General features: G+C 40.7%; 1 protein-coding gene across 1 annotated transcript in view; it reads left to right on the forward strand.

The window, feature by feature from the left end:
* Window positions 1–386: 386 nt before the first annotated feature.
* LOC138637761 (interphotoreceptor matrix proteoglycan 2-like) overlaps window positions 387–24,822 on the forward strand; it is a 37,508-nt gene continuing 13,072 nt past the window's right edge. The window contains exons 1-6 of the mRNA XM_069726678.1: window positions 387–557; window positions 3,232–3,304; window positions 5,241–5,354; window positions 7,482–8,464; window positions 11,738–11,957; window positions 22,207–22,417. Coding sequence (XP_069582779.1) covers window positions 387–557; window positions 3,232–3,304; window positions 5,241–5,354; window positions 7,482–8,464; window positions 11,738–11,957; window positions 22,207–22,417 — 1,772 coding nt within the window. The remainder of the gene's footprint in view (window positions 558–3,231; window positions 3,305–5,240; window positions 5,355–7,481; window positions 8,465–11,737; window positions 11,958–22,206; window positions 22,418–24,822) is intronic.

Consider the following 24,822-nt stretch of genomic DNA (forward strand, 5'->3'; position numbering starts at 1 on the left):
CTGTGGCGTTCACAATCCTCTTGCAATAGGACAAGCTGGATGGCAAATCAGGTGCTAGTAATATCCTATCCCAAAAGTAATAGAAATGAAAAAAATAACTTTTAACCATGCCAAAGGAGTTGAAAAGAAAAGTCTTGAGTGAGGAAAAGAAGGGATCAATTCTGGCTTTACTAGCAGAGGGACACAGTGAGTGTCAGTGTTGCCTCCATCCTTATAATTTCTAATACGACAGTCCATTACAACAAGGTCAAGCAGGAGACATTGGTGACAATGAAGCTACTGACCGGCAGAGGGTGAAAACGACTCTCCAGTGACCGGGATGACCATCATCTTATTCGAATATCACTCAGCAACCGCAGGATGACATCAAGTGTTCTACAAAAGGAATGGCAGCTGGAGTGAAGAGCACAGCAAGAACAGATCATAACAGGCCCCTAAAGGCAGGACTCAAGTCATGTAAAGCTAGAAAAAAGCCTTTCATCAATGAAAAGGAAAGGAGGGCCAGGCTGAAGTTAGCCAAAGACCATAAGGATTTGACAATAGAGGACTGGAGTAAGGTAATCTTCTCTGATGCGTCTAATTTTCAGCTTTGCCCAACATCTGGTCATCTAATGGTTAGATGGAGACCTGTAAAGGCATACAAGCCACAGTATCCTGTACCCACTGTGAAATTTGGTGGAGGATCGGTGATGATCTGTGGAAGCTTCAGAATGGCTGGAATTGGGCAAGTTAATCTTTGTGAAGGACGTATGAATAAAGCCGCATACAAGATTATCCTGGAAAAACAGTTGATTCCTTTTGTTCAGGCAATGTCCGCCAACTCTGAGGACTGGTTTTTCCAGCAGGACAATGCACCATGCCACACTGCTAGGTCAATCAAGGTGTGGATGAAAGACCATCACATCAAATCCCTGTCATGGCCAGCCCAATCTCCAGACCTGAACCTCATTGAAAACCTCTGGAACGTAATCAAGAAGAAGATGGATAGTCACAAGCCATCAAAGAAGAACAGCTTAAATTTTTGTACCATAAGGTCACCCAAAAGCAGTGTGAAAGACTGGTGGAAAGCATGCCAAGACACATGAAAGCTGTGATTAAATATCATGGTTATTCCACAAAATATTGATTTCTGAACTCTTCCTGAGTTAAAACATTAGTATTGTTGTTTCCAAATGATTATGAACTTGTGTTTTTGGCATTATTTGAGGTCTGCAAGCAATGCATTTTTTGTTATTTTGACCATTTCTCATTTTCAGAAAATAAATACAAAATGTATTGCTTGAAACTTCAGAGACATGATGTCAGTAGTTTATAGAATAAAACAACAATTTACATTTTACTCAAAATATACCTATAAAGAGAAAAATCAGGCAAACTGAAAATTCTGCATTGGTCTCTTATTTTTGCCAGAGCTGTATATATATATATATATATATATATATATATATATATATATATATATATATATATATATATATATATATATATATCAACCATTAAGAGTTCTGGCTCCTGCAGACCAGTTAGACTCTCCTAATCAACTCGTTACCTGCATTAAAGACAGCTGTCTTACATAGTAACCTTTGCAAAAGACTCCTGTCCACAGACTCAATTAATCAGTCAGACTCTAACCTCTACAACTTGGGCAAGACCAAAGAGCTTCATAAGAATGTCAGGGACAAGATCCTGAACATGCACAAAGCTGGAATGGGCCTCAAAATCATAAGTAAGACATTGGGTGAGAAGGAGACAACTGTTGATGCAATAGTAAGAAAATGGATGAAATACAAAATGACTGTCAATCGACATCGATCTGGGGCACAATGCAAAATCTCACCTCGTGGGGTATCCTTGATCATGAGGAAGGTGAGAGATCAGCCTAAAACTACACAGGGGAATCTTGCTAATGATCTCAAGGCCTCTGGGACTACATTCACCAAGAAAACCATTGGTAACACATTACGTCGTAAAGGTTTAAAAACGTGCAGTGCCCCTTAGGTTCCTAGAAGGCACATGCGCCGGCCCATCTGAAGTTTGCCAATGAACACCTGAATGATTCTGCGAGTGATTGGGAGAAAGTGCTGTGGTCAGATGAGACAAAAATTGAGGTCTTTAGCATTAACACAACTCGCCGTGTTTGGAGGAAGAGAAATGCTGTCTATCACCCAAAGAACACTGTCCCCACTGTCAAGCATGGAGGTGGAAACATGTTTTGGGAGTGTTTCTCTGCTAAGGGAACTTCACCGCATCAATAGGAGAATGGATTGAGCCATGTACCATAACATTTTGAGTGACAACCTCCTTCCCTCTGTCAGGACATTAGAAATTGGTCATGGCTGGGTCTTACAGCAAGACAATTACCAAAAACATACAGCCAAGGCAACAAAGGAGTGGCTCAACAAGAAGCACAATAAGGTCATAATCCCTTAGAAAACCTATGGAGGAAGTTGAAGCCCCAAGTTACCAAGCGACAGCTTCAAAATCTTAATGATTTAGAGATGATCTGCAAAGAGGAGTGGACCAAAATTCCTGATGATATGTATATATTTCTCTGATTCACTCTAGTGTTTGAGAAAATAAGCTTTAAAGAACCCAGCGCCGCTCACAATGATTGACAGGTCTCTCATTAAGTACACATACAATGGAGTGACCTGTGAATCAGTGCTGGGAAAAGCCTTCTGAGGGGTGGAGCAGCACTAGCATCATCTCCAGCTATGATCTCTGGATGGAATGTTAAACTATATACTCTCTGAAATGGCATAGTATTTAAGAGATAAATATAAACTAGCTGCAATATGCGGCCAGGTTGTGATTCATGCTGTCTACAATTTGGGCAGGATAAATCAGGATACAGGTTACATTTAAGTAATTTTAAAGTTACATTTTAGCCAAATTTTCATAATTAGTAAAATTAAGCAATTATGATTAGGAAACTTACAAGAGCTATTAACTTTTTTCCCATTTTTAATACATTATGTAGCAAAATAAATGTTGCCTTCCAAAACTACATCCAATGACACAAAAAAGCCTTCATACATCTATGTCAACAGAAAAATAAAAAACGTGGCAGGGCAAAACATAAAATGAGCTGGTCATGAAAATGTTAAAGAAGTACTTCCATCAAAGATTTTGTCCTCTTAGTGTATTGCAGTCATCATATTATATAGCACTCGATACTTACAATTGCTCATTTTGCCTTTCTACTCAACTATTGTTTCTGTTTTCCATTAGGTCTATAAAAGTTTCCAAGATTCTTTTGTAGAATATAAATTCCTTACACAAAATAATTTATGTGCTAGAGCAGGTAGAGCAAGAAACATGTGACAAGCACCTTCAGCCAGTAGCTACAGAGCAGGAAGTGATGTCAGAGAAGGTCTTAATTTCAAGTGCATATCCCAATAACATGCAGCCATTTTTTTATTTCCTTGATGTTGAGGACCTATAGTTTAGTGAGCACCTTGGAAAGTTGCATAAGAGACCAATATTAAAAAATAAATGTGTTCGTATTTTTAATTTTAAGGGTCAAGTTCAACCACTTTGTTCATGTATTATAAAAAGTGGTATGAAATTCTATTTTAACCACATAAATGTATCTATAAATTGTAATTCTAAACACAACATCACATCAGTCTTAGTCCTTAATTATCTCCAACACTGCTAAATTTCTAATTAAAGAGTACACACATTCAATATGATCTTCTAGAAAGAAATAACTAGGGTTAAAGAACCACCCTAGATCTATCAGTGATAACCTCAATACATCAGCCAGTGTAATAATTGATAGTGAACTTACAAACCAATTAAAATGACAACACGTATTATATTACTAACTTAGAATATAAATGAAATATTCAGCAGTATTCCTAATTTCTCTTACATAATCGAGCATTTCATATTTGCATAGCTTAGGTCTCATAAGAATTATAATAATGTGTTCCTATAGGGCATTGTTGAAATTATGATTATCACAGTAATCAATTTCACCCACACATGCCACTTGCTGTTCTGTGAATGTCATATCAATGCTTAGTTTTCTTTGTAATTCTCATGTCTCTATGTTTTAATACAAAAACTATAAACGAATATGAGAATTAGTAGCAAATAGCCGAAACTTTGGAAAAGGGTAATCCATTCTGTAATCTATAACACATCCATAAATATTCTCAATTAGTGTTCTGAGCCTTTTTTGTGTTGAAATGGGTTTCGACAGGGGCTGATGTTTTTCGCTGTCGAGTGTATTGCAATTTTGTTTGGTTCATTGCAGCTGCAGATGTATATTGGATCATTTCTTCCAGAAAGCTAGACTACTTATTTATGGTGTATTACTTTTCATAGCACCTGAATCACAAAGTGATTGTGCAGCAATATGTTTTGCTATGTTGTTATTGTTTTGCAGTGATTGTTGGACAATGCAAAACATAATGCATGGATTATATTGAGCGTCTGCACCAAAACTAATGAATCCTTGAAAAAAAAAAAAACTACAGGTTTAGAACTTTAGAATAATAATAGAAAAAACATTCCGGGATGTCTTCAAAAACTATTGACACTCAAGATAAAAATGGGTTGGTTCAGTTAATAGAAAAAATGTAGTTTCCGTTCAACAATCCCTTGTGTCTGATTTTCAAATTCCAAAAGTTCTGGTTTAAATATTGAAATATAGACAGTAGTCAGAGCATTCTTTAAATTCATCTCCTTAATTTTTTAGAGTCTGTGTTCGGTATTCCTCCAAAGGTATAAAACAAAGTGTGAAAATGCAAATTGAATACTGTAAAAACAAAACTAAAAAAAAAATAGTGTAATTGCATTATTTCAATTGTTTCATCCCACTTGGATTGTTTTCCCATTCTAAATACATTATATGACAAAATAAATGTTGCCATCCAAAACTATATTTTATGACACAAAAAACAAGCCTTCATATGTCTATGTCAGCAGAAAAAATAAAAAAAAGTGGCAGAGCAAAACAGGAAATTAGTTGGTCATGAAAACGTTAAAGTAGCACTTCCATCAAAATTGTTATCCTCTTAATATATTGCAATCATGATATTAAATAGCACTGTGTACTTACAATTGCTCATTTTGCCTTTCTACCCGGCAAATTCTTCTCTTTCCCATTAGTTCTATGACATCATGTGATTAAAAACTGACTAGCTGAGTCCTTCTAAGCTCTATATAGAAACAGGAGGTAAATTTTCTCTGCATAACTAATCAATCACTGCTAACATCTATGGCAACAGGGAGGAGTGGAGCAGCTGGGTCTGGAGTTGAAGAGGGGACTGATAAATTAGGGACAAAAGACTTCCTGTTTCTACACAGAGCAGAGAAGAGGGAAGATGTGACTCGGTTGAAAGGTAAATTGAGCAATTGTAAGTACACAGTGCTATATAATGTGCTGACTTCAATATATTAAGAGGATCAAAACTTTAATGGAAGTGATTCTTTAACATAGCTTCATCGCTAATTTCCCATGCCTTCAAGAAATCAAATATACTTACATCAGCTGTATTTATAAACCACACATTACATTCCGCCTATAAATTTCAATGTAACACAAAAAACTATTAGGAAAAATTGGAACATTCTGCCATTTAATTAAAAATTATAATTGATTATGTCCTTAGCCTGTACTCTTGATTAAATAAATATTGTATGATTTCTAAAGATAAACTGCATTAACGACCTGCATGTTCAATATTTATGAGAATGGTTTCTTGCTTACGTGATTTTTTCTGAGAAAATAAATCTTTTGAAACAATTCTACCGTTAAGCACAGCCCAAGTCTTAAGGGACTTTCAAGTATGCAGTTTGATGTGTTTAAAACGATTTCAGATAATTAAAAAAGCCCACAAGAACCAGCATCTGAAAGAACCCTGAGGGTATTCCAAAACCATAAGGTCATGGTATATTTTTATGTTATGATGTTAGGGCTAGCGGAACGCACCGAGTAAAAATAGATGTTTATTATAAATGGTGCGTTCGCAGTCCGGGGTCCACCATGCAGAAGAACCTGCTGCTAGTCAATGGTGGCACTGTTTGGCGGTATAGACTAGCTCTGTTACCTCACAGAGTAGCCGTGAGCAGAAAGCACTGCGCCCTGTTAGCCTCACAGGAGCACAAGCTTACTGCCGAACTGATAGCAGTCAGTGGTTATGCACACACGCAATCTCCTCACCGGAGGTGCCGGTATTCTAGGGGCTTATTTCAGCCGGATCCTTGAATACGTTCACACAATCTCCTCACCGGAGGTGCCGGTATTCTAGGGGTTTATTTCAGCCGGGTCCCTGAACACATTCATGCATAACCATACTGGCGCAAAGCACATATTTGGATTGATACTAGCGCATGGCCGTGCGGCCATGCGAGCCTTATATGGATGCAGCAAGTACAAGACCTTCCTAGAAGGACCAATGAGAGGCTGCCACAAAGCTAGAGCACCTACAGGACCTTCCTGAAAGGACCAATGGACTTAGCTGCAGTATCTGACCATGTGACCCTCGATCTCCACTGAGAGATCTTACTCTGGGCATGCTCAGAACGAGAAAAGCAGGACTTAGTCCTAGAAGCGTCTGCTCGCCGCTGCCAATCACTGGCTTCAATGGCAGAAGCAGAAAAAGCAGCAGTAACTCTTTGTACAGAGTGGGACTGAGTAAGATGCTGGGACTGATGTCTCCGCTGAGCAGGCTCCTCTGCGGCAGGAGAAGAATGGGAGACCGCAGCGGAGATGGCCCGAGATTCCCCCTGTGCTGAGACCCCTAATATATGATTTTCCAAAATCATAAAACCACTGCATTTTTGCTGTAATTCTTCAAAATTGTGGCAAAAAAATGTACCCCGACCACCTTGGGTGAACCCATCCTAAGACGACACTGAGACTTTTTTATAGTGCTATTGATTTTTACATACATCTCAAAAATGCCCTGTTTTACACCAGGTGTACATTAATCGTTTAAAGGGAATCTGTCAAAAGGAATTCATACCACAAACTATTTATATGTAGCTCTTTCAAAGACAAGTGCTATGTTACCTTAACATGACCAGTCCATTCCTCTGTTACCAAGAAATCAGTGTTTGAATTGATATGCAAATTACACTGTAGATCTAATACATCGGTCACTCTAGCTCTATTCCCTGCTCCGCCTCCACCTGCTTGATTTACTTCTGCTTTGCACAAAGTGAGATAGCTTAGAGGCTGTCAGTCAAGCAGAAGGAGGCAGCACTGGGTGAGGAATAGAGCTGGAGTAGTCTCTGTTGTGCTGTCTAGTGGTCAGTCTGGGTACTACAACATGTTATGGACTTAACATACTACTGACTAGTCAATCCTGAAACTGGATTAACATAAAATACTTATGAACTGAATTCTGAGCAAGGAAATATGTTATCTCTATAAAAATAGTTTTACTTTTTTTCATCTCTGTTTCCTCCCTATCTACCTTTTAAAACATATTAATATACTTATATTTGTATTTTCTCATTTACAGATGGGTTTCATGTAGAAAATTCAATGGATGTAAACGTGCCTACTGACAAAACATCTTTTTCTTCTCACACTTTGGATTCATTCAACTCAGGAAATGCTAATGTCATTTTGCCAGCGGGTGAAATGTCAACGACAGAGTCGGCTACTATCAGTACGGTGAAAACATTGCCTGCTTATATTGATCCCAATATAGTTTTTGTTTCCCCAACTCAAGAGCTGCAGCCAGATGTTGTAACTATATCACATTCTCTCTATGAAGAGAGTACTTCCGTCTCTAGTATTAATCTACCCGAAGAAACAACTCATGCGTTAGTGCAGGAAAAGATTACAGAACCATTACAATTATTTGACAAAACTACTCAAGACTTTGAAACATTTGGAGAAACTACTCTGGAAGTCGGAATATGGGATAAACCCACTCTAAATGTTGCCGAAATGTTTGATGAAGCAGGATCAGCATTTCAACAAACGACTTTTGGAAAAGTAAGAGAAACTGAAAGCCCATTGCTTGAGATAGGCGATGGAAATGAACAAACTACTCAAGAATTGATTCCACTGTTTCAAGAAACAACGCCAATGTCAACGAGCTCAAGCACCACTGAAAGCATTAATCAGTATGATAGTAACAATGACAATATGATGCCTTCTGCTTCTAGTTCTACTGTCCTGGAATCAAGCTTCACACGTGCAAGTGGGACACAAAGCGGCAGTCATAGTATTGAGAAAGGGCAAGAGAAAGAAGTTATAGACAACGAATTGGAAAAAACTGAATCCTCTACATCAAGTATGGATACCCTCACAAGAAATTCTACAGCTTCCTCTTTACTAGAACATTTAACATCTAGCGCGGAATCTTCTGCTGACAAGGGAAAAGAACTTGTTGTGTTCTTTAGTCTACGGGTGACTAATATGCCATTCTCTGATGACCTGTTCAATAAAAGTTCCCCAGAATACAGAGCACTTGAACAGCAATTTCTTCACCTGGTGAGTAAACATTCTTTAGTGCAAAGAGATATGCATTCTCATAGTGGAGCTTTAATGTTCCTAGGCTGCCATTGTGTTGATTTTTCAACAAAGAATGTCAAGATTGTTTGACCTTACAGAACACTTTAAAAGAGCTAATAAAACAAGTTTATGTATTGTAGAAAGATCAAATGAGATAGCATATGTCATTTAGAAAGCACTACATAGGAATTATCTACCTTTACCCATAGTCGATCATATGTTAAAGAGAAAGTACTTAGTTTTACTGTAATCGATAGATGGAAATGTCCAAATTAGTGCACACAATTCCTGTATTGTTGTGTATGGGTTAGTCAAAAAGGTGTCAAAAGGCTGATTCAACCTCCAGGAGTACATTTAAGAAGACCTAACACCAAATTTTTCATTTTGAACTGGATGCATGATGTAATAGTGGCCATAGAGCATAATAACAAAACATGTGTGGGAGGGGGTGATTTTTATTTTCTACTTTTGCCTTTCTTTTGTAGAGATATTAACAAAGTTTAGCCATCTAATGAGTTAATTTTTGTTAAGCCCAATAGAGCATTATCAGAGAGTTTTTACTGACTGAGAATACTTCTTCTACCCTGTATGAAGTTGTCCAATCATAAACGAGCAGTAACACACGTGAGAAAAAGAACATGCTCCAAATTAGCTCAGAACAGGCTACTCTTGTGTGAGCTTAAATCACAGTCTGCCCTGCTCTACTCTCACTGCAGAGTGATGAGCACAACAGACATAGGTGTGATTACTGACATTTCCAGACAGACAGTGTTCAGGGAGGGGCACTACAGCATAGGTGCCTCTACCCCATACTGACTGCTATGACATTTGAAAGGTGTTACTCATCTGTTCTCTAATCCTAGCACTTTCTAGTCTTGCATGAGGTGAGACCAGGAGATCATGGCTGTCTGTTATTATATCTCACATAGGTGTGGACGCTAGTGAGCAATTTTGATGATGTGTTCTTTTTATCCTGCATGTTCTTGCCTGATTATGATTGGGCAATGTCATACTGGGGGAAGAAGTACACGCTCCCAAGTAAAGACTGATAAGGCCCAATTAGACTTAACAGAAATGAAAGAAGCACTCTTATAGAGTTTTTTCCCTAAATATATAGCAATCATAATATTATACAGCATTGTATACTTACAGTTGCTTACGTTGCCTTTCTACTCTGTTAATTCTTCTCTTTTCTTTATGTAGAAATAAGAATTGTCTTGTCCCTGCATAAATCATTCTTCCCTTCAACTACTGACCCAGCTGGTCCCTTCTCTCTATGTCATTGACTTTTGCAGTGACTTACTATTTATACAGGGAAAACTGTTCTCCTGTTTCTACATAGAGCTTAGAAATTCAGCTAATCTGTTTTTAATCACGTGATGTCATAGACCTAATGGAAAAGAGAAGCATTAACTGGGTAGAAAGGCAAAATGAGCAATTGTAAGTACAAAGTGCCATATACATGACAATAATGCAATAATAATAATATAATATAATAATATAATATGATTACTGTAATATATTAATAGAATACAAATTTTAATAGGAGCGCTTTAACTCATTATATGCCAAATACTTTGACTGCTAATATCTCAGCCATGGAGAGGAGAGATAAAAATAAAAATAAAAATATTCTCTGCAGCTACTATTATTTCATGTGTACAGGTCAACATAAAAAAATTGGTAAAAGATGCTCCTTAAATAATAATAAAAATAATAATAATATTATTTCTCTAGCGCCAAAATATTCTGCAGCACATTACATTTTAGAGGGGACTTGTACAGACAATAAAAGACATTACACCATAACAATAAACACATAAATCAACAGATACCAAGAGGAGTGAGGGCCCTGCTCGCAATCTTACAATCTATGAAATACGTGTATAGTGTGATATATTACTATTCTGCTGTATTTAGGCTTCAAGCATTACAATAAAACTATCATCTGTCACTAAAAAATCCTGCTCTGCTAAGATAATGATATGAGTCCATGATTCAGCGTGCGCAAAAAAAGCTGGAAATTGAGCTGTTGAACGCAGGAGATATCTAGCCTTTTGTTCACTGCTAATAGCTTGAGTGAATACTAAGGATTGACATTTTGATGTTAGAAATAAAAAACACAAAATTCCCAAAACAAACGAAATGTTTTTGACACATTTTTTTTCTTGTGATGATACATTCTTTTTAAAATGATTCCTTTGTTTCCCATAGTGGATACATTTTCCTTTTATCAGATACAGTCTCCTGTTCGTTCATCAAAGTATTTCTCAACGAGATGCCCTATCATAAAGCATAATTACTTTCAATTTTGGAACCATAAAAGCTGCTCTTCCCATTGCCATACTTCCATTTATTATTTCCAAATGACTATTGATTGCACATATTAATATATAGGATGGGTAGAATTTCTCTGTATGTCTTTTATTCTATGTAGTTCTGCTTTAGAAGAATACACAAGGTCAAAGTTGGGCCTGCAATATGTTTGATTAGCTACAATGTAATGGCATTCCCATAATGATAAATAAGTGACATAACTGTAGAGAAAAGTGTGCTGCACTTATCATAGAACCCATTTCTGGAGTGCAACAAAATTGTTGGCTACTCATAAAAATTAATCATCCCATCCCATTTAGCTAAGTCAGGGATGTCATAGAAAAGCGATACCGGCTTCCTTCATAAATGTTGCTTTAAGAAACCATGTCTTTATTGTTCAGTAGAAACCAACGTGATTGCAGATTTGTTTTTTTCAAAGGCTTTAAAATGAATTGACTTCTTGTAATGTTATGGGGGTTTTCTAGTCTATGACAAATGTTCTGACAAAGGCTCAAGCTTATTAAAAATACTTTAAAAGGTTATTCTTAACCACCAGCAATTCCCCACCGGTATGATTACGGTGCTCATCTGCACTCCACAAGTCGTTTTCCTGGTCCTGACTCCTGACCTTGACACATGGGCAGAAATGTCTACGCCACCAACTGCATGGTCACAGCTGCGATCCTTCTTACCTAGGGATTAACTGAGCCTACTTACAGTTAGTTCTCCAAGTTGCTTGGAACAGCAACCTCCCTGTCGAATTCCTTTAAAACCTCTTTATAGGAGTCACTAGAAGAATTGGTCCTTTGATTCTGTTTGAAGGCAAATATTGATCTGGTTTAGATTTATTTAGATTAATTGATAATACTATTAACAGTTCCCTCAGGGAAGAGAGGAGGTTTTTGTTAATGTAATGCAAGTGTTTCTTTCTTACAGCTGCTTCCATATCTTCAATCCAATCTAACAGGATTTAGGCACCTTGAAATTCTTAACTTCAAAAAAGGGAGTGTAATTGTGAACAGCAAGCTGAAATTTAGCAAATCTGTGCCCTATAACGTCACTGAGGCTGTCCATTGTGTGTTGGAAGATTTTTGCAATGCTGTAGCTCAGCTCCTCAATTTACAGATCGACAGTTACTCACTTGACATCGAGCCAGGTAAGAATCTTGTATTGGCAAAAAGTAAATGTAAGACCATAACATGTCACCGCAGACGGCGTAGGGCACGCCATTCTTCACCCATGCCAACTTAAGAGCACCTGCTTAAGAGCCCTTCATTTTAATTACATCTCCAAACAAGTCTTTTTTAACTTTCAGTGAGGTTTGACAAAGACCCGGTAAGGGTCGAAACGTAATCTTACCTTCAATGTCCCAACTTTCTATGGTGTTTTCCCTGCACAAGTAATAAAAACTTTTTTTTCAACCAAAATCATTTATTGAGAGCAACTGTTTCCTCTCTAAGTCTGGTCTTTGGGGTTTACCCAAGTTCAGCCTGCACCTCCTGACTAGCAGAGTGCCCTTCATTTACTTTTACTAAAAAATAAAAGGATTAGGCATGTTCAATCCAGCATGTTTGGTCCCTATTATCTTATATTTTGATAGTTCGGACGTTTCTGAAAGTAGCGATACCAAATATGTACAACTTTTTTGTTGGTTCTGTTATGTTTTTTCTTAATGGGGTGATTTGAACTTTTATTGGGTTTTTTATTTTTTATTTAATTTTGTTTCATTTTTACTGACTTTAGAGGACTTGAAAATGCAATTGTTTGATCGTATGTGCTACACATACCAGGGAATCAGCAATGCTATGTATAGCAGAAATCACGATCTTCTGCGAAGATTCATAGGAGATTCAGAATGACAGATAGGGAGGTCATCAGCAGACCCCCGAATGCCATAATAACTCATCGGCGCCCCACAATCACATGACAGGGGCACCGATGGGTGGGATGGATCAATGAAGCACTTCCACCTGACACATGTTAAATCCCGCTGTCAGTGATTGACAGAGAGATTTAGCTGGTTAACAGCCACGGACCAAGCAACACTTCACCGGCAGCTGTTGGAGTCACTTGATGGCTGGTCAAATCAGCCATTAAGTACAGGGAAAGATTTGGGCTCATAGTGTTATCACTAAATAATTAATTCTTATTTATATCCAGAGACTTAGATCCCATCCTGAGCTGGTCCTTACTCACACGTGTGTACGGCTCATCTTTCACTAACCTATTTTAGCATCCCTATAACACCCACACCTCCTGCGAGGTCCAACTGATGAGGGCAAAATATATTTGCCCAAATGCAGCCATGTAAAATCAGCAAGTATTTCAAAATACAGCTTCATGATCGCATCCCACTGCATGGACCTGCCGGACAGTGCATCTGTCACTCCCAGGTCAGGAGAGCCGAAGGTCAGTCCGAGGATTGTGATGCGATCCTCACACGAGTTATATGGCCATTTGTCTGCGCCCATAAAGAAAAAATCTGTGCTTTTTAAAAAAATTATAGCTTTTTAAGAATTAACCTATTTTGATAAAGGCCAGAATGAATGGTATACACATGCTTATAGTTGAAGGTTAAGTTACCATACTACCTTCCTCCATATTCTCAGCTATTAGGTCTGTTTTACATGATGCTATCTTCAATAATAAATGAATTTCTGTTCTAAGAGTGCAAACTAAACTAACGCAGATAGAGTATTTGTATATAGAAATAATAACAGCTCCCGATATCGAAATATAATGTAGATTTATTCAGATGGTTTCTTCTAGAAAAGTCAGTACTATAATATTCATTGGAAAATGGACTGCGAGGACAGTATTTCTTAAAGATGTCCAAAGCGCCAGTGCACGAGCATTGAGATAATACCTCTGATGATCGAATATAGTACTGATAACGGTCCTGCATCTATTCATGAGCTATGTAAGAGATGACTAAATAAAGTGTAAATTAAAGTCGATGTTTACTTCATGTGAAATATAATCACTGGGCAGCTATAGCAGAGGAACATAAATATGCCAATATACACGGACACCTCCTGCAGCTTTAAAATATGAAAATGGTTTCTCCGGTGTTTATATAGGATTTGTTTGATGATCTCTTTTTTAGAAACAAGGTTGAATATCACAATATGATACATCATTGTAATAGCGCTTGTCTCTGTACCTTGTTTCTTCCGGGAAAATTGGCCGCTTAATAGCATTTTGTTATTATCCTTGCTCATAACAATGCTATAATTCTAAATATTCATTTAAAATCAAATTAAATAATCATACATAAAGTATTAGGTATTGAATGTGCATGCAGAGTATCTTAAACATAAACAAATTTAAGTGGAGCAAAAACTACTTTAACTCCTTGAGCCCCGGGCGATTTTCCATTTTTCGTTTTCGTTTTTTCCTCCCCTCCTTCTAAGAGCCATTAATATTTTTATTTTTCCATCCATATAGCCGTGTGAGGGCTTGTTTATTGCGGGATGTGTTGTACATTTGAATGATACCATTCATTCTGCCACATAGTGTAATGAAAAATGGCAAAAAAAATTCAAAACGCCCGGAAATTGCAATAAAAAGTTCAATTCCACAAAGGCCTGCTTTTTTTTTTAATTTACCATGCTAAATACATATGATAGAACTGACCTGGCAATATGATTCCCCAAGACAGTACAAGTATGCAGATAGTAAACATGTATCTTTTTTTATTATTATTTAAGTGGTGAAAACAATTCAGAAATTTGTAAAACAAAAACGTTCACTTTTGTCTCCATTTTCTGAGACGTAACAGTCTAATTTTTCAGGATATAGGGCTGTATGAAGGATTATTTTATCACCCTGAGCTGACGTCTTTACTGATACCATTTTGGGATAGATACAATGTTTTGATCGCCTCTTACTGCATTTTATTGCAATGCTGTGAATTTTATAGAATCCCTCCAATTAAATGACCGCCTGATAGATGATATGAACCGGGTCATGTTTGGTCTCTGAGTAACAATATAAATATATATATCCCTCCTGTGATCCCCAGAGGTACAAATATCTTAGAAATTGGAAATCTCATCATTTTCTAAAACTGAAGCTACATCCCATAGCCAGCCCTGTTTTGAGTCCTCAAGGGGAGGTGTATTATTTAGATGCTGATTAAATGACAAGGTGATTTATTACCTAGGTTGCTGCAGAAAAATATCAGTGTATGTATGATTTCCATTCACTGAACGTTTTCAATTCAAGTGCTCTCCTTTGCTAGCTGAGCCATCTCGGGGCCTTCGTAGTAAGTTTCTTTTGTTGCTCCTTTTATTCTATGTAATTGTATATGCTGTATTGTTTTGCCCCTTTGTAAAATCTTTTGCATAGTTTTTAAAAACAATGTCTATTGTTCTGGATTTAATATCAAATTTAATAGTTGAGTTCCTTTTGTTCTGTAAACCACACTCCAGAAAACCATGCTAAAATCCAGGAGTCCGATCGGCCTGTGAAAAAAAATTGGTGGTGGCAGCGAGTAGTTCTGTGGTTATCGTGGAGTTAGCAGTGACCGTACTGGGTATATCTTTATTACATGTGTTGGAATCAGAGGTGCATATACCATACACTCACTGTTAGGCCTCCAATAACCGGCCTATTCATGGTAACAGCTGCAGCATCATTCATTAATCATCGGCTAATCGCGTAATTGTCCTGATGATATGGGGCAACAGAGGGCTGTTTCGTGACAAAAAGGTAACAGGGGAGTTGTTTAGCGTGACTCCCCTGGCTGTGATCTTCGACAATTGGTGGAAGCGGTGAGATCTGTGAGACCCCTCCAGTGTCTCTCTTTGACACTTTCCTAAAAAATTATGTAAAAGAAAACATTTTTTTTGGCTTGTCCCTAAAATCAGAGGCTTAACTATAACAGGGCTTCTCATCGACTATGTTTTGTTTCTGATACTATTACTACTGTAAATTTCATATGTGGCAGAGGGTCCCCTGAGGTATCTGGGCCTTGGTGTGACTGCTGTCACTCAACCCCTGAGAGATTTGTTCTCGCTTAGAATAAGCCATCAATATGTTATTGATGAGGCATTTGATCCCCAGAGACCCCCACATGGTAACAAATGAAATATTTAACAGAATAAGATTAGAAAAAATTAATGATTACATCTTGCAATATCGAAATAGTGTGTCCAGTGCTGGTATTGAACATAAGATGGGTATCTCTGTCCCATTGCCTCCAGTATTTCTCCATGCACAAATAAGTATTGATGTGCAATGAGTATTCACTTGAATAAAGATGAGCAGTTATTTCAAGTACAGGGCTATGTGCATACAGTGGAGAAAATAAGTATTTGATACACTGCCTATTTTACAAGTTTTCCCACCTAGAAAGAATGAAAGGTCTGTAAATTTTTATCATTTTACACTTCAACTGTAAGGGACAGAATCTTAAAATAAAAAAACAGAAAATCACATTGTATAATTTTTAAACTAGTAAATTGCATTTTATTGCATGAAATAAGTATTTGATCACCTACCATCCAACAAGAATTCTGGCTTTCACAGACTTGTTAGTTTTTCTTTATGAAGCCCTCCTACTCTGCACTCTTTACCTGTATAAATTGCACCTGTTTGAACTCATTACCTGTATAAAAGACACCTGTTTCACTCAATCAATCACACCGTAACCTTTCCACCATGGCTATGACCAAAGAGCTCTCTAAGGACACCAAGGACAAAATTGTAGACCTGCACAAGACTGGGATGGGCCTCAAGCCAATAGGCAAGAAGCTTGGTGAGAAGGTAACAACTGTGTGCACAATTATTAGAAAATGGAAGAAACACAAGATGTTTGTCAATCTTCCTTGGTCTGGGGCTCCATGCAGATTCTGAGAAAGGTCAGGAATCCGCCCAGAACTGCATGGGAGGACCTGGTAAATCACCTGAAGAGAGCTGTTCTACAGCCAAATTGGTTCAGAGACAAAAAGAGTTGAAATCAGCTACTTTTGTGGAGGAAGTTGTGCAGTAGCCTGCCACGGCCACTAACAGAAGCTGGCCAGCTTCGCAAGTGAGTACTGCTGTGTTACAGAACCCCCCAGCACCAAGAATGTTATGCAGTATATGTATGTATAATAGTTTCTATGTGAAATGCATCAGTCCACAGGCTGCGCCCCTGGACAAGATATTCTCTTTCTGACCTCCCCCTACCTTTGTAATTCCCACAGTAAATATTGGCAGGCTCCGGCCCCCTGCGGCTATTGTAATGTAGGTCTGGCCTGCTGTGTTCCTATTGGCCTGCCCTGTGTATCTGTGTTATATATTCTGTGTGCTGTAAATAAAGGTGGTTCTTTTAGACTGGAAATACGTGGAGTAGCAGTCAGCTTTTATATGCTCTCACGTAATCAAGGAATTCCAGCCAGCGTCTTTCATTCAGACTCCAGCCAAAACAGAGTGGACCTCCTGAAACATGGGGTGGTACTGAAAGAGGTACCCCAGCTTGGTAGACCCCGTTACACTGGTGGCAGACAGCGGGATGTGATATCCCTTCTACAGGAGGAAAGGAATGAATGGAAGACAACTACCAGAAGTTAAAGAGGACTACATTAAAAGATCTGGTGGAAGCATGAGGGTTAATCGCCAGCAACAAAACAAAAGCGGATTTGATAGCAGCCATTATGGAACACGACAGTGCAGCGCCCCCCAATGTGAACGTGGAGGACACTGAATTCCAGAGGGAGGTAAAGAACAGACTGGCGTTCTATGGCCCAAACCCTGCAGTAAAGATCATACGAGAGGTGATGGCTGATGTGTGTACTGATCTGAAGGAAGAGATGGCCGAGCGGACCAGGATAGAGCTAACCAAGATGGAGATGGCAGAGCGGACCAAAGTGGAGCTGGCCAAGATGGAGATGGCAGAGCGGAGAGAGGAGAGTCAGTGAGCAAGGGGAGCTCTGGCCTCCGCCCAGGTACCTTCAACAGTAAGCCACAAAAAGATCCAGTATAATGCCTTCCGACAGTTGGGGGAGGCAGAGGAAGACATTGATGGCTTTCTGCAGGACTTTGAGCGGCAGTGTGCCCTTCATCAAGTGAAGCCGGAGGAACGGGTTCAGATTCTGGCCAGCAAGCTGACAGGCCGGGCAGCGTATGCCTATCGCACGGTACCTGATGAGGACTGTATGGACTATGAGCGGATCAAAGAAGTGATCTTGGCCCGGTATGCGCTGACACCAGAGGCATACCACCAAAAGTTCCGCGGACTTATAAAACGAGTAACCGATACCCACGCTGAATGGGCCTGTAAATTACGGCGGTCACTGCTACAGTGCGTACAAGGGAGCCAAGCAACCACTAAGGAGGACGTCCTCCAGCTCTTCTTGTTAGAACGATTCTTTAATGGACTAAACCCCGAGACACAGGAATGGCTTTGGGACAGGCAGCCAAGGACTCTTGAGGAAGCCGCTCATCTGGCCGATGAACATCATGACGCCAGGAGGCCTCAGTTGTCCGGATCAAAGATGGTCACTAGGGGTCCGCCCATGGACCTGGAGGGCCCCAAACCACCGAAGATTGTAGGGGGACCAACTAGAAACCCGGCCTACCACAGTTCCCCTGGGGCGCGATGCCACACCTGCCGTCAGCTGGGCCACATGCAAAGACAATGTCCCAACCGGACTCAGCATACCCAGTGGCCAAAGGCGGGAACAGCTACCTTCCGCCGGGCCGCTGTACACTGCTACCAAGGCGAAGCTGACCCGGCATTGGGGGCTACAACTAACCAAGGGGTGGAAGACATGGAGGAAGTGCTGCATGATGTAGACCCCATGCAGGCGGCCCGGGCAGATAATCGACAACAGCATCGACAGGTCGTGTGGGTTAATGGGAAACGTATGCAGGGACTAAGAGATTCCGGAGCAACTTTGACCCTTGTGAAGCCTCATCTCGTCCGGGACCAAGAGAAGACGGACCGGACAGTGGCAGTCCGTGTAGCAGGGGGAGCCATACATCGACTGCCCACTGCCAGGATTCACCTGAACTGGGGAGTTGGGGATGGCCTTGTTGAGGTCGGCTTGATGGAGGATTTGCTTGCAGACGTTTTGCTGGGAAATGACTTGGGGCCCATGTTGCCTGCCTTCTCGGTTGCCCCTCTGGCTGAGACATATCCTGTGACCACCCGGAGACAAGCTCGAGCTGCGGAGGCGGAATCACACTCAGAGGAGGCCCAGGTAAGACATCCCAGCCCTACACGTATTCCCATAGCCAGACACATTTCTTGGGCCACCGCAGATGAATTTAAGAGAGAGTTACTTGAGGATCCTTCATTGGAGGGATATCGTGGGAAGGCACAGGAGGGGAGAGGGGTACTGGAAGGGGAACAGTTTATATGGAAGCAGGCACTCCTCTACCGGATCACAGAGCAGCACCATACAGGGACGAGCCCCACTATAAAACAACAGCTGGTAGTTCCCAAGAAGTATAGGCAGGAGTTACTGCGAATCTCTCATGACATACCCTTGGCCGGGCACTTCGGCGTCAGTCGCACCAGACATCGTCTGACACAAAACTTCGTTTGGCCAGGGGTAACCTATGATGTTCATCAATACTGCCAGACCTGTGACAGTTGTCAGTGCATTGGCAAGAGGGGAGATCGATGCAAGGCCAAATTACGCCCCCTCCCCATTGTGGAGGAACCATTTAGCCGAGTAGCGGTCGATCTAATAGGGCCGTTAGCCAAACCCAGTCTGTCAGGGAAAAGGTATATATTGACAGTGGTAGATTATGCCACACGGTATCCAAAGGTGGGGGGAGGTCAGAAAGAGAATATCTTGTCCAGGGGCGCAGCCTGTGGACTGATGCATTTCACATGGGAACTATTATACATACATATACTGCATAACATTCTTGGTGCTGGGGGGTTCTGTAACATGCTGTCTGGCAGTTGGTGCCACCAACACCAATAACAACTGATCAGTTGGGGTGCCAGGTGATGGACCCCAGCCCATCAGACATTGATCACCTACCTAAAGAATAGGGCATCAATGAAAAAGTAGAGGACAACTTATTTAAGAAATTTGCTTAATTTGCTGATTGGCTTTAATTTTCAATAAGAAGAGAGAGAGAAGGATGTAATTACTTATGACACCTTTCATGCAGGCTAGCATATTACATCATCTATTTAACCTGTTAAGCCTTCAGAATTCTATCATTTTAGGGTGACCAATCAAAAACGCCAACTCATCTCCAATGACATAATCATAATTACAGCTGCATCACCTACTTTTATAAATGTTCTCTGTTTAAGATTTACAGGTTTAGGATTTCTTAGCTTAGCTTCTTAGCATATTGACATGTTTCTATATGTTTTTCAGTTACACCTCATTCTTACACTATCAAATAGGATAGCTTTTGTTACATATGAAGAGAAGTCACTTTTGCGTGACAAAGGCAAAATTTGACTACGATGATAAGAAAAACCTACAACCTGTCCTGTATTTTGGTTGCAGAATAGGAGATCAGGACAAAAGTTTGGCTCCACACATATGCTGTAACAAATGGGCATCACATCAACCCAGTATTTGTATGGGAATCTATGCCTTTTGCAGTCCCAATGATCTGGAGAGAACCAACCGATCACACTACTATTACTATTTTTGCATGGTGCCCCACACTAGGAAAGGGATTTTCAAGGAAGAAGTGGACTGTACAGAGTATCTGAACATTCTATCTGCAATACATCAGTACAACATGCAGAGAACTGCCATTTCCAAAAGCATCAGAAATATTTTCTGTTGAGTCAAGTGAGGAAGAAGAGAGCACTTGGTGTCATGAAGCATCTTACTTTCACAACTCAGACTTTCTGTCAGCAGCCTTGACTAAACCACAAATTATAACACAAAGTGAACAATCTTATTAGAGATTTGGATTTACCTAAGAGTAAGGCTGAGCTCTTAGGTTCCAGGCTACAGCGGTGAAATCTACTGGTGGGCGATGTTTGGATTTCTTTGTTTCACAACCATGTAAAAAATCTTGGCCGATATTTCTTCATGGAGGGCAATCTTTTGACTTGCAACAACATCAGCAGTTTAATGGAAGCTCTGAATATAAGTCATAATCCAGAGAAACGGAGGTTATTCATCAATTCATCCAAAACAAGCCTAAAAGCCGTCTTGCTGCAAAACGGCAGCGTGCCACCTTCAATTCCAGCTGGTTATGCAGTACGCGAGAAACTTATAACAACATGATAGTCGTGCGAGAAAATATCACTACAATAAGAGAGACTGGCCTCTCTGACATTCACTTCTGCCAGGGAGTAAAAATGTCCTGCATCCAGGACTTGTTGACCCACATAAGATTTTGTTACCTCCATTGCATATCAAGTTGGGCCAAATGAAGAACTTTGTAAAGGCAATAGATAAAAATGCAATAGCATTCCAGTATCTTATTGATAAATTTCCAGAGTTCAGTGAAGCAAAGATAAAGAAAGGAGTCTTCAGTGGACTTCAGATTCATAAGCTTCTTCAAGATTAGGAGTTTTTCCATTTGTTGCAGCTGCATGGGTAATATTCGTATTCGTGGTAGCTATTTTTTGAGAAACTCAAAAGCAGATAACTATGAAGATTTCCTTGGAAAATCTCCTCAAAACATATAAGGATCTTGGCTGTAACATTTCCTTAAAGACTCATTTCTTACACTCGCATTTAGACTTTATTCCACCAAACTGCGGAGTAATGAATGAGGAGCATTGTGAGAGATTTCACCAAGATATTGTGGTTATGGAGAAAAGATATCATGGATAATGCAATCCATCAGTGATTACAGATTACTGTTGGACAATTGTAAGAAATGATCTGATGCAGGAGTATAAGAGACAAGCAAAAAAGAGTTGTCATTGAATGGGGACCAAATTCTGTACTGCAATTTCAGTAACTTTACAATTTGCAATAGTGTTTAGACATGTTTTAGTTCTTGGAATTGTTGCTAAGTTTCTTTTAATTAAACTTCAGAAAATTCTCAAATCAAAATATTCTGCATATTTTTATTTGCAAAAATAATAATGCTTCAAAGTACGGCAACTTTTATGTATTAATCATAAGTAGCAATAAAAGGAAAACTTTTTGATTTCATAGAAGCAAGAGCCAACAAAAAAATTGTCATTGTCAGATTTAAATTCAAGAGGCCAAATCATTAAGAAATGTATAATTTCATTAATCATTACTGAACCTGACAACTTTTGAAAATATGTGGAATAGTGTTATTGGTGGAGATATTGAGGGTTGAATCTCCCACCAATCATACACTGATGGCCTGTCTTACTCTCTGACTATCAACAGGTAAAGAAGAAAAGTTGTTGATTAAAAGTTATCAAGCACTGGGCAAGTAGCAAATATATTATCATATATCATCATATTCCCATAAATTAGATTTTTTTCATGTCTTTCCAGCTGACCAGGCTGACGTGTGCAAATTCATGGCATGTGGTGAGTTTTCAGAATGCTCAGTAAACTCCAACACAAAGGAAGCTTCCTGTCTATGTAAACCTGGATATATGAATATTGATGGACTGCCATGCCAAAGTATTTGTGAACTGGAACCCAATTATTGCTCAAAGGGTGAAAAATGCAAAATTGAAGACGAAAAAGGGGCTGTTTGCAGGTAACACCAATCTGATGCTTTCAGAAGTATTTAGATTATTTGTGGCTGTATTGCATGAATTTTATCATGTACTTGTGTTGTGGAATATACTTTGAAGATTTTTATCTCATATTATGAAAATACTTAATACATCTATTAGCCCAATATTCAGCATATAAAATAGCATACCTACCAACATACAGAAACAAAAAATAAGTTAAGCCCTGTGAAGGATTACCCCTTCCTCCCACGTCACCAATCCGTGACGTCACTACACAGGCCCAGCTCTCCGGTGCCCCCTTTGTCTCTCAGGTCAGTAAAGGAACTGCACCTAGAGCAAATGGCCGCCGGGGAGACTGCCCTGTTACCCACACTGGGTATTCTAGGATTCGCAATCAGAGTAATAGGATCAGCCCAAAATTAATTTATGATTTAATTGCCTTAAGGGCGCACTAGATAATTACAAGAAATATACAATCACAATATATCAAGAGTTACAGTCAGAGTACAATATAACAACAATAATACAAGGCTTAAAGGTATAAAGCTGGAGGTCAATTTACCAGGTTGAAGGTCGCTTGTGGAAGCCGGGGACGCGCAGCATTCCGCAGGTCCAAAAAAACTTAGTTGCCGGGCAGCCCCCAGAAAGCATGTGCTTGCTCCCCTCTGGCTGGCATACCGTGTTCCTTAAGATATCAGCATGATCTTCTTCTGTGGAGTGAGACTCTCCCAGAGACCTTAGCTCTTCTTAAACCTGGCTGGGCCCCCCTGCCTGCAGCTGGGTGGGCTTAGCAATCTCCACCCCCTCTGCCTCCCTGCAAGATATATTCCAATTTCTAATAAATGGGATAACTTCCCTCAGGATGATCGGATCAGCACACGGGCAGTACCAGCGCCTGTGGTTTGTTCTGCCGGTCGTACTGGGATCAAACCTGGACCCATTCGGTCCCTGTGGGAGGCTGATCTCTATATCTTGGGTTTCAGGCCTCCCACCACCACGGGAGTCGCACTGTTGGATGCACAATTTCTTTAGGGCAAGGAGAATATTTTTTATGAGCCTGTACCTCGGACAATGCGTCCATAATTCACAATTCCATGTTGGAGACGGTTCGGCTGGGCTGCCATAATAGATGTGCATCCAGTGGCCACTTGGCATGCATGTTTTAATTAAGCCCCCAAGCATTTCCAAGCCCCCTGCTGGCGTGGTTTCCTCATTGAGCTTTGAAATACCGTCTACAGTTTACACTGAGCTCAGCCCGTTAGCATACTAATAGGAACCTTATTCATCAGAAAGGTTGGGGCCAAAAGCACTCGCTGCAGACCTGTGACCAGGAGACAAAATGGAGTCACGCCAATCTGTTAGTATGCCTGTTCCAAGATGGCGGCTGTTCCCTCATCACACCTCCCTGCTTTAGAGGGCGCTAGGGAGCATCACATTCCTGTGTTCCACCATGCGCCCTTCCGCACCTTCTCCTTGCCTGGACAACCCATCAGCATTACTATGGTCTCTGCCTCTCTCTGAGGCTGTCTCTGCCCCCTCCTCTCTCTCTCTGAGGCTGTCTCTGCCCCCTCCTCCTTCTCTCTCTGAGGCTGTCTCTGCCTCCTCCTCTCTCTTTCTGAGGCGGTCTCCGCCTCCTCCTCCGTCTCTCTCTGAGGCTGTCTCTGCCCCCTCCTCTCTCTCTCTGAGGCTGTTTCTGCCTCCTCCTCTGTCTCTCTCTGAGGCTGTCTCCACCCCTCCTCTCTCTCTCAGAGGCTGTTTCTGCCTCCTCCTCGGTCTCTCTCTGAGGCTGTCTCTGCCCCCTCCTCTCTCTCTCTCTGAGGCTGTCTATGCCCCCTCCTCCCCCTCTCTCTGAGGCTGTCTCTGCCTCCTCCCCTCTCTTTCTGAGGCGGTCTCCGCCTCCTCCGTCTCTCTCTGAGGCTGTCTCTGCCCCCTCCTCTCTCTCTCTGAGGCTGTCTCTGCCCCCTCCTCCTCTGTCTCTCTCTGAGGCTTTCTCTGCCCCCTCCTCTCTCTCCCTGAGGCTGTCTCTGCCCCCTCCTCCTTCTCTCTCTGAGGCTGTCTCTGCCACCTCCCCTCTCTTTCTGAGGCGGTCTCCACCTCCTCCTCCGTCTCTCTCTGAGGCTGTCTCTGCCCCCTCCTCGCTCTCTCTGAGGCTGTCTCTGCCCCCTCCTCCTTCTCTCTCTGAGGCTGTCTCTGCCTCCTCCCCTCTCTTTCTGAGGCTGTCTCTGCCCCCTCCTCCTCCGTCTCTCTCTGAAGCTGTCTCTGCCCCCTCCTCTCTCTCTCTGAGGCTGTCTCTGCCCCCTCCTCCTTCTCTCTCTGAGGCTGTCTCTGCCCCCTCCCCTCTCTCTCTCTCTCTGAGGCTGTCTCTGCCCCCTCCTCCTTCTCTCTCTCTCTCAGAGGCTGCCTCTAACTGTCGGTCCCTGGGCCA

This window comes from Ranitomeya imitator, chromosome 5, assembly GCF_032444005.1.
Source record: "Ranitomeya imitator isolate aRanImi1 chromosome 5, aRanImi1.pri, whole genome shotgun sequence".
Lineage (NCBI taxonomy): Eukaryota > Metazoa > Chordata > Amphibia > Anura > Dendrobatidae > Ranitomeya > Ranitomeya imitator.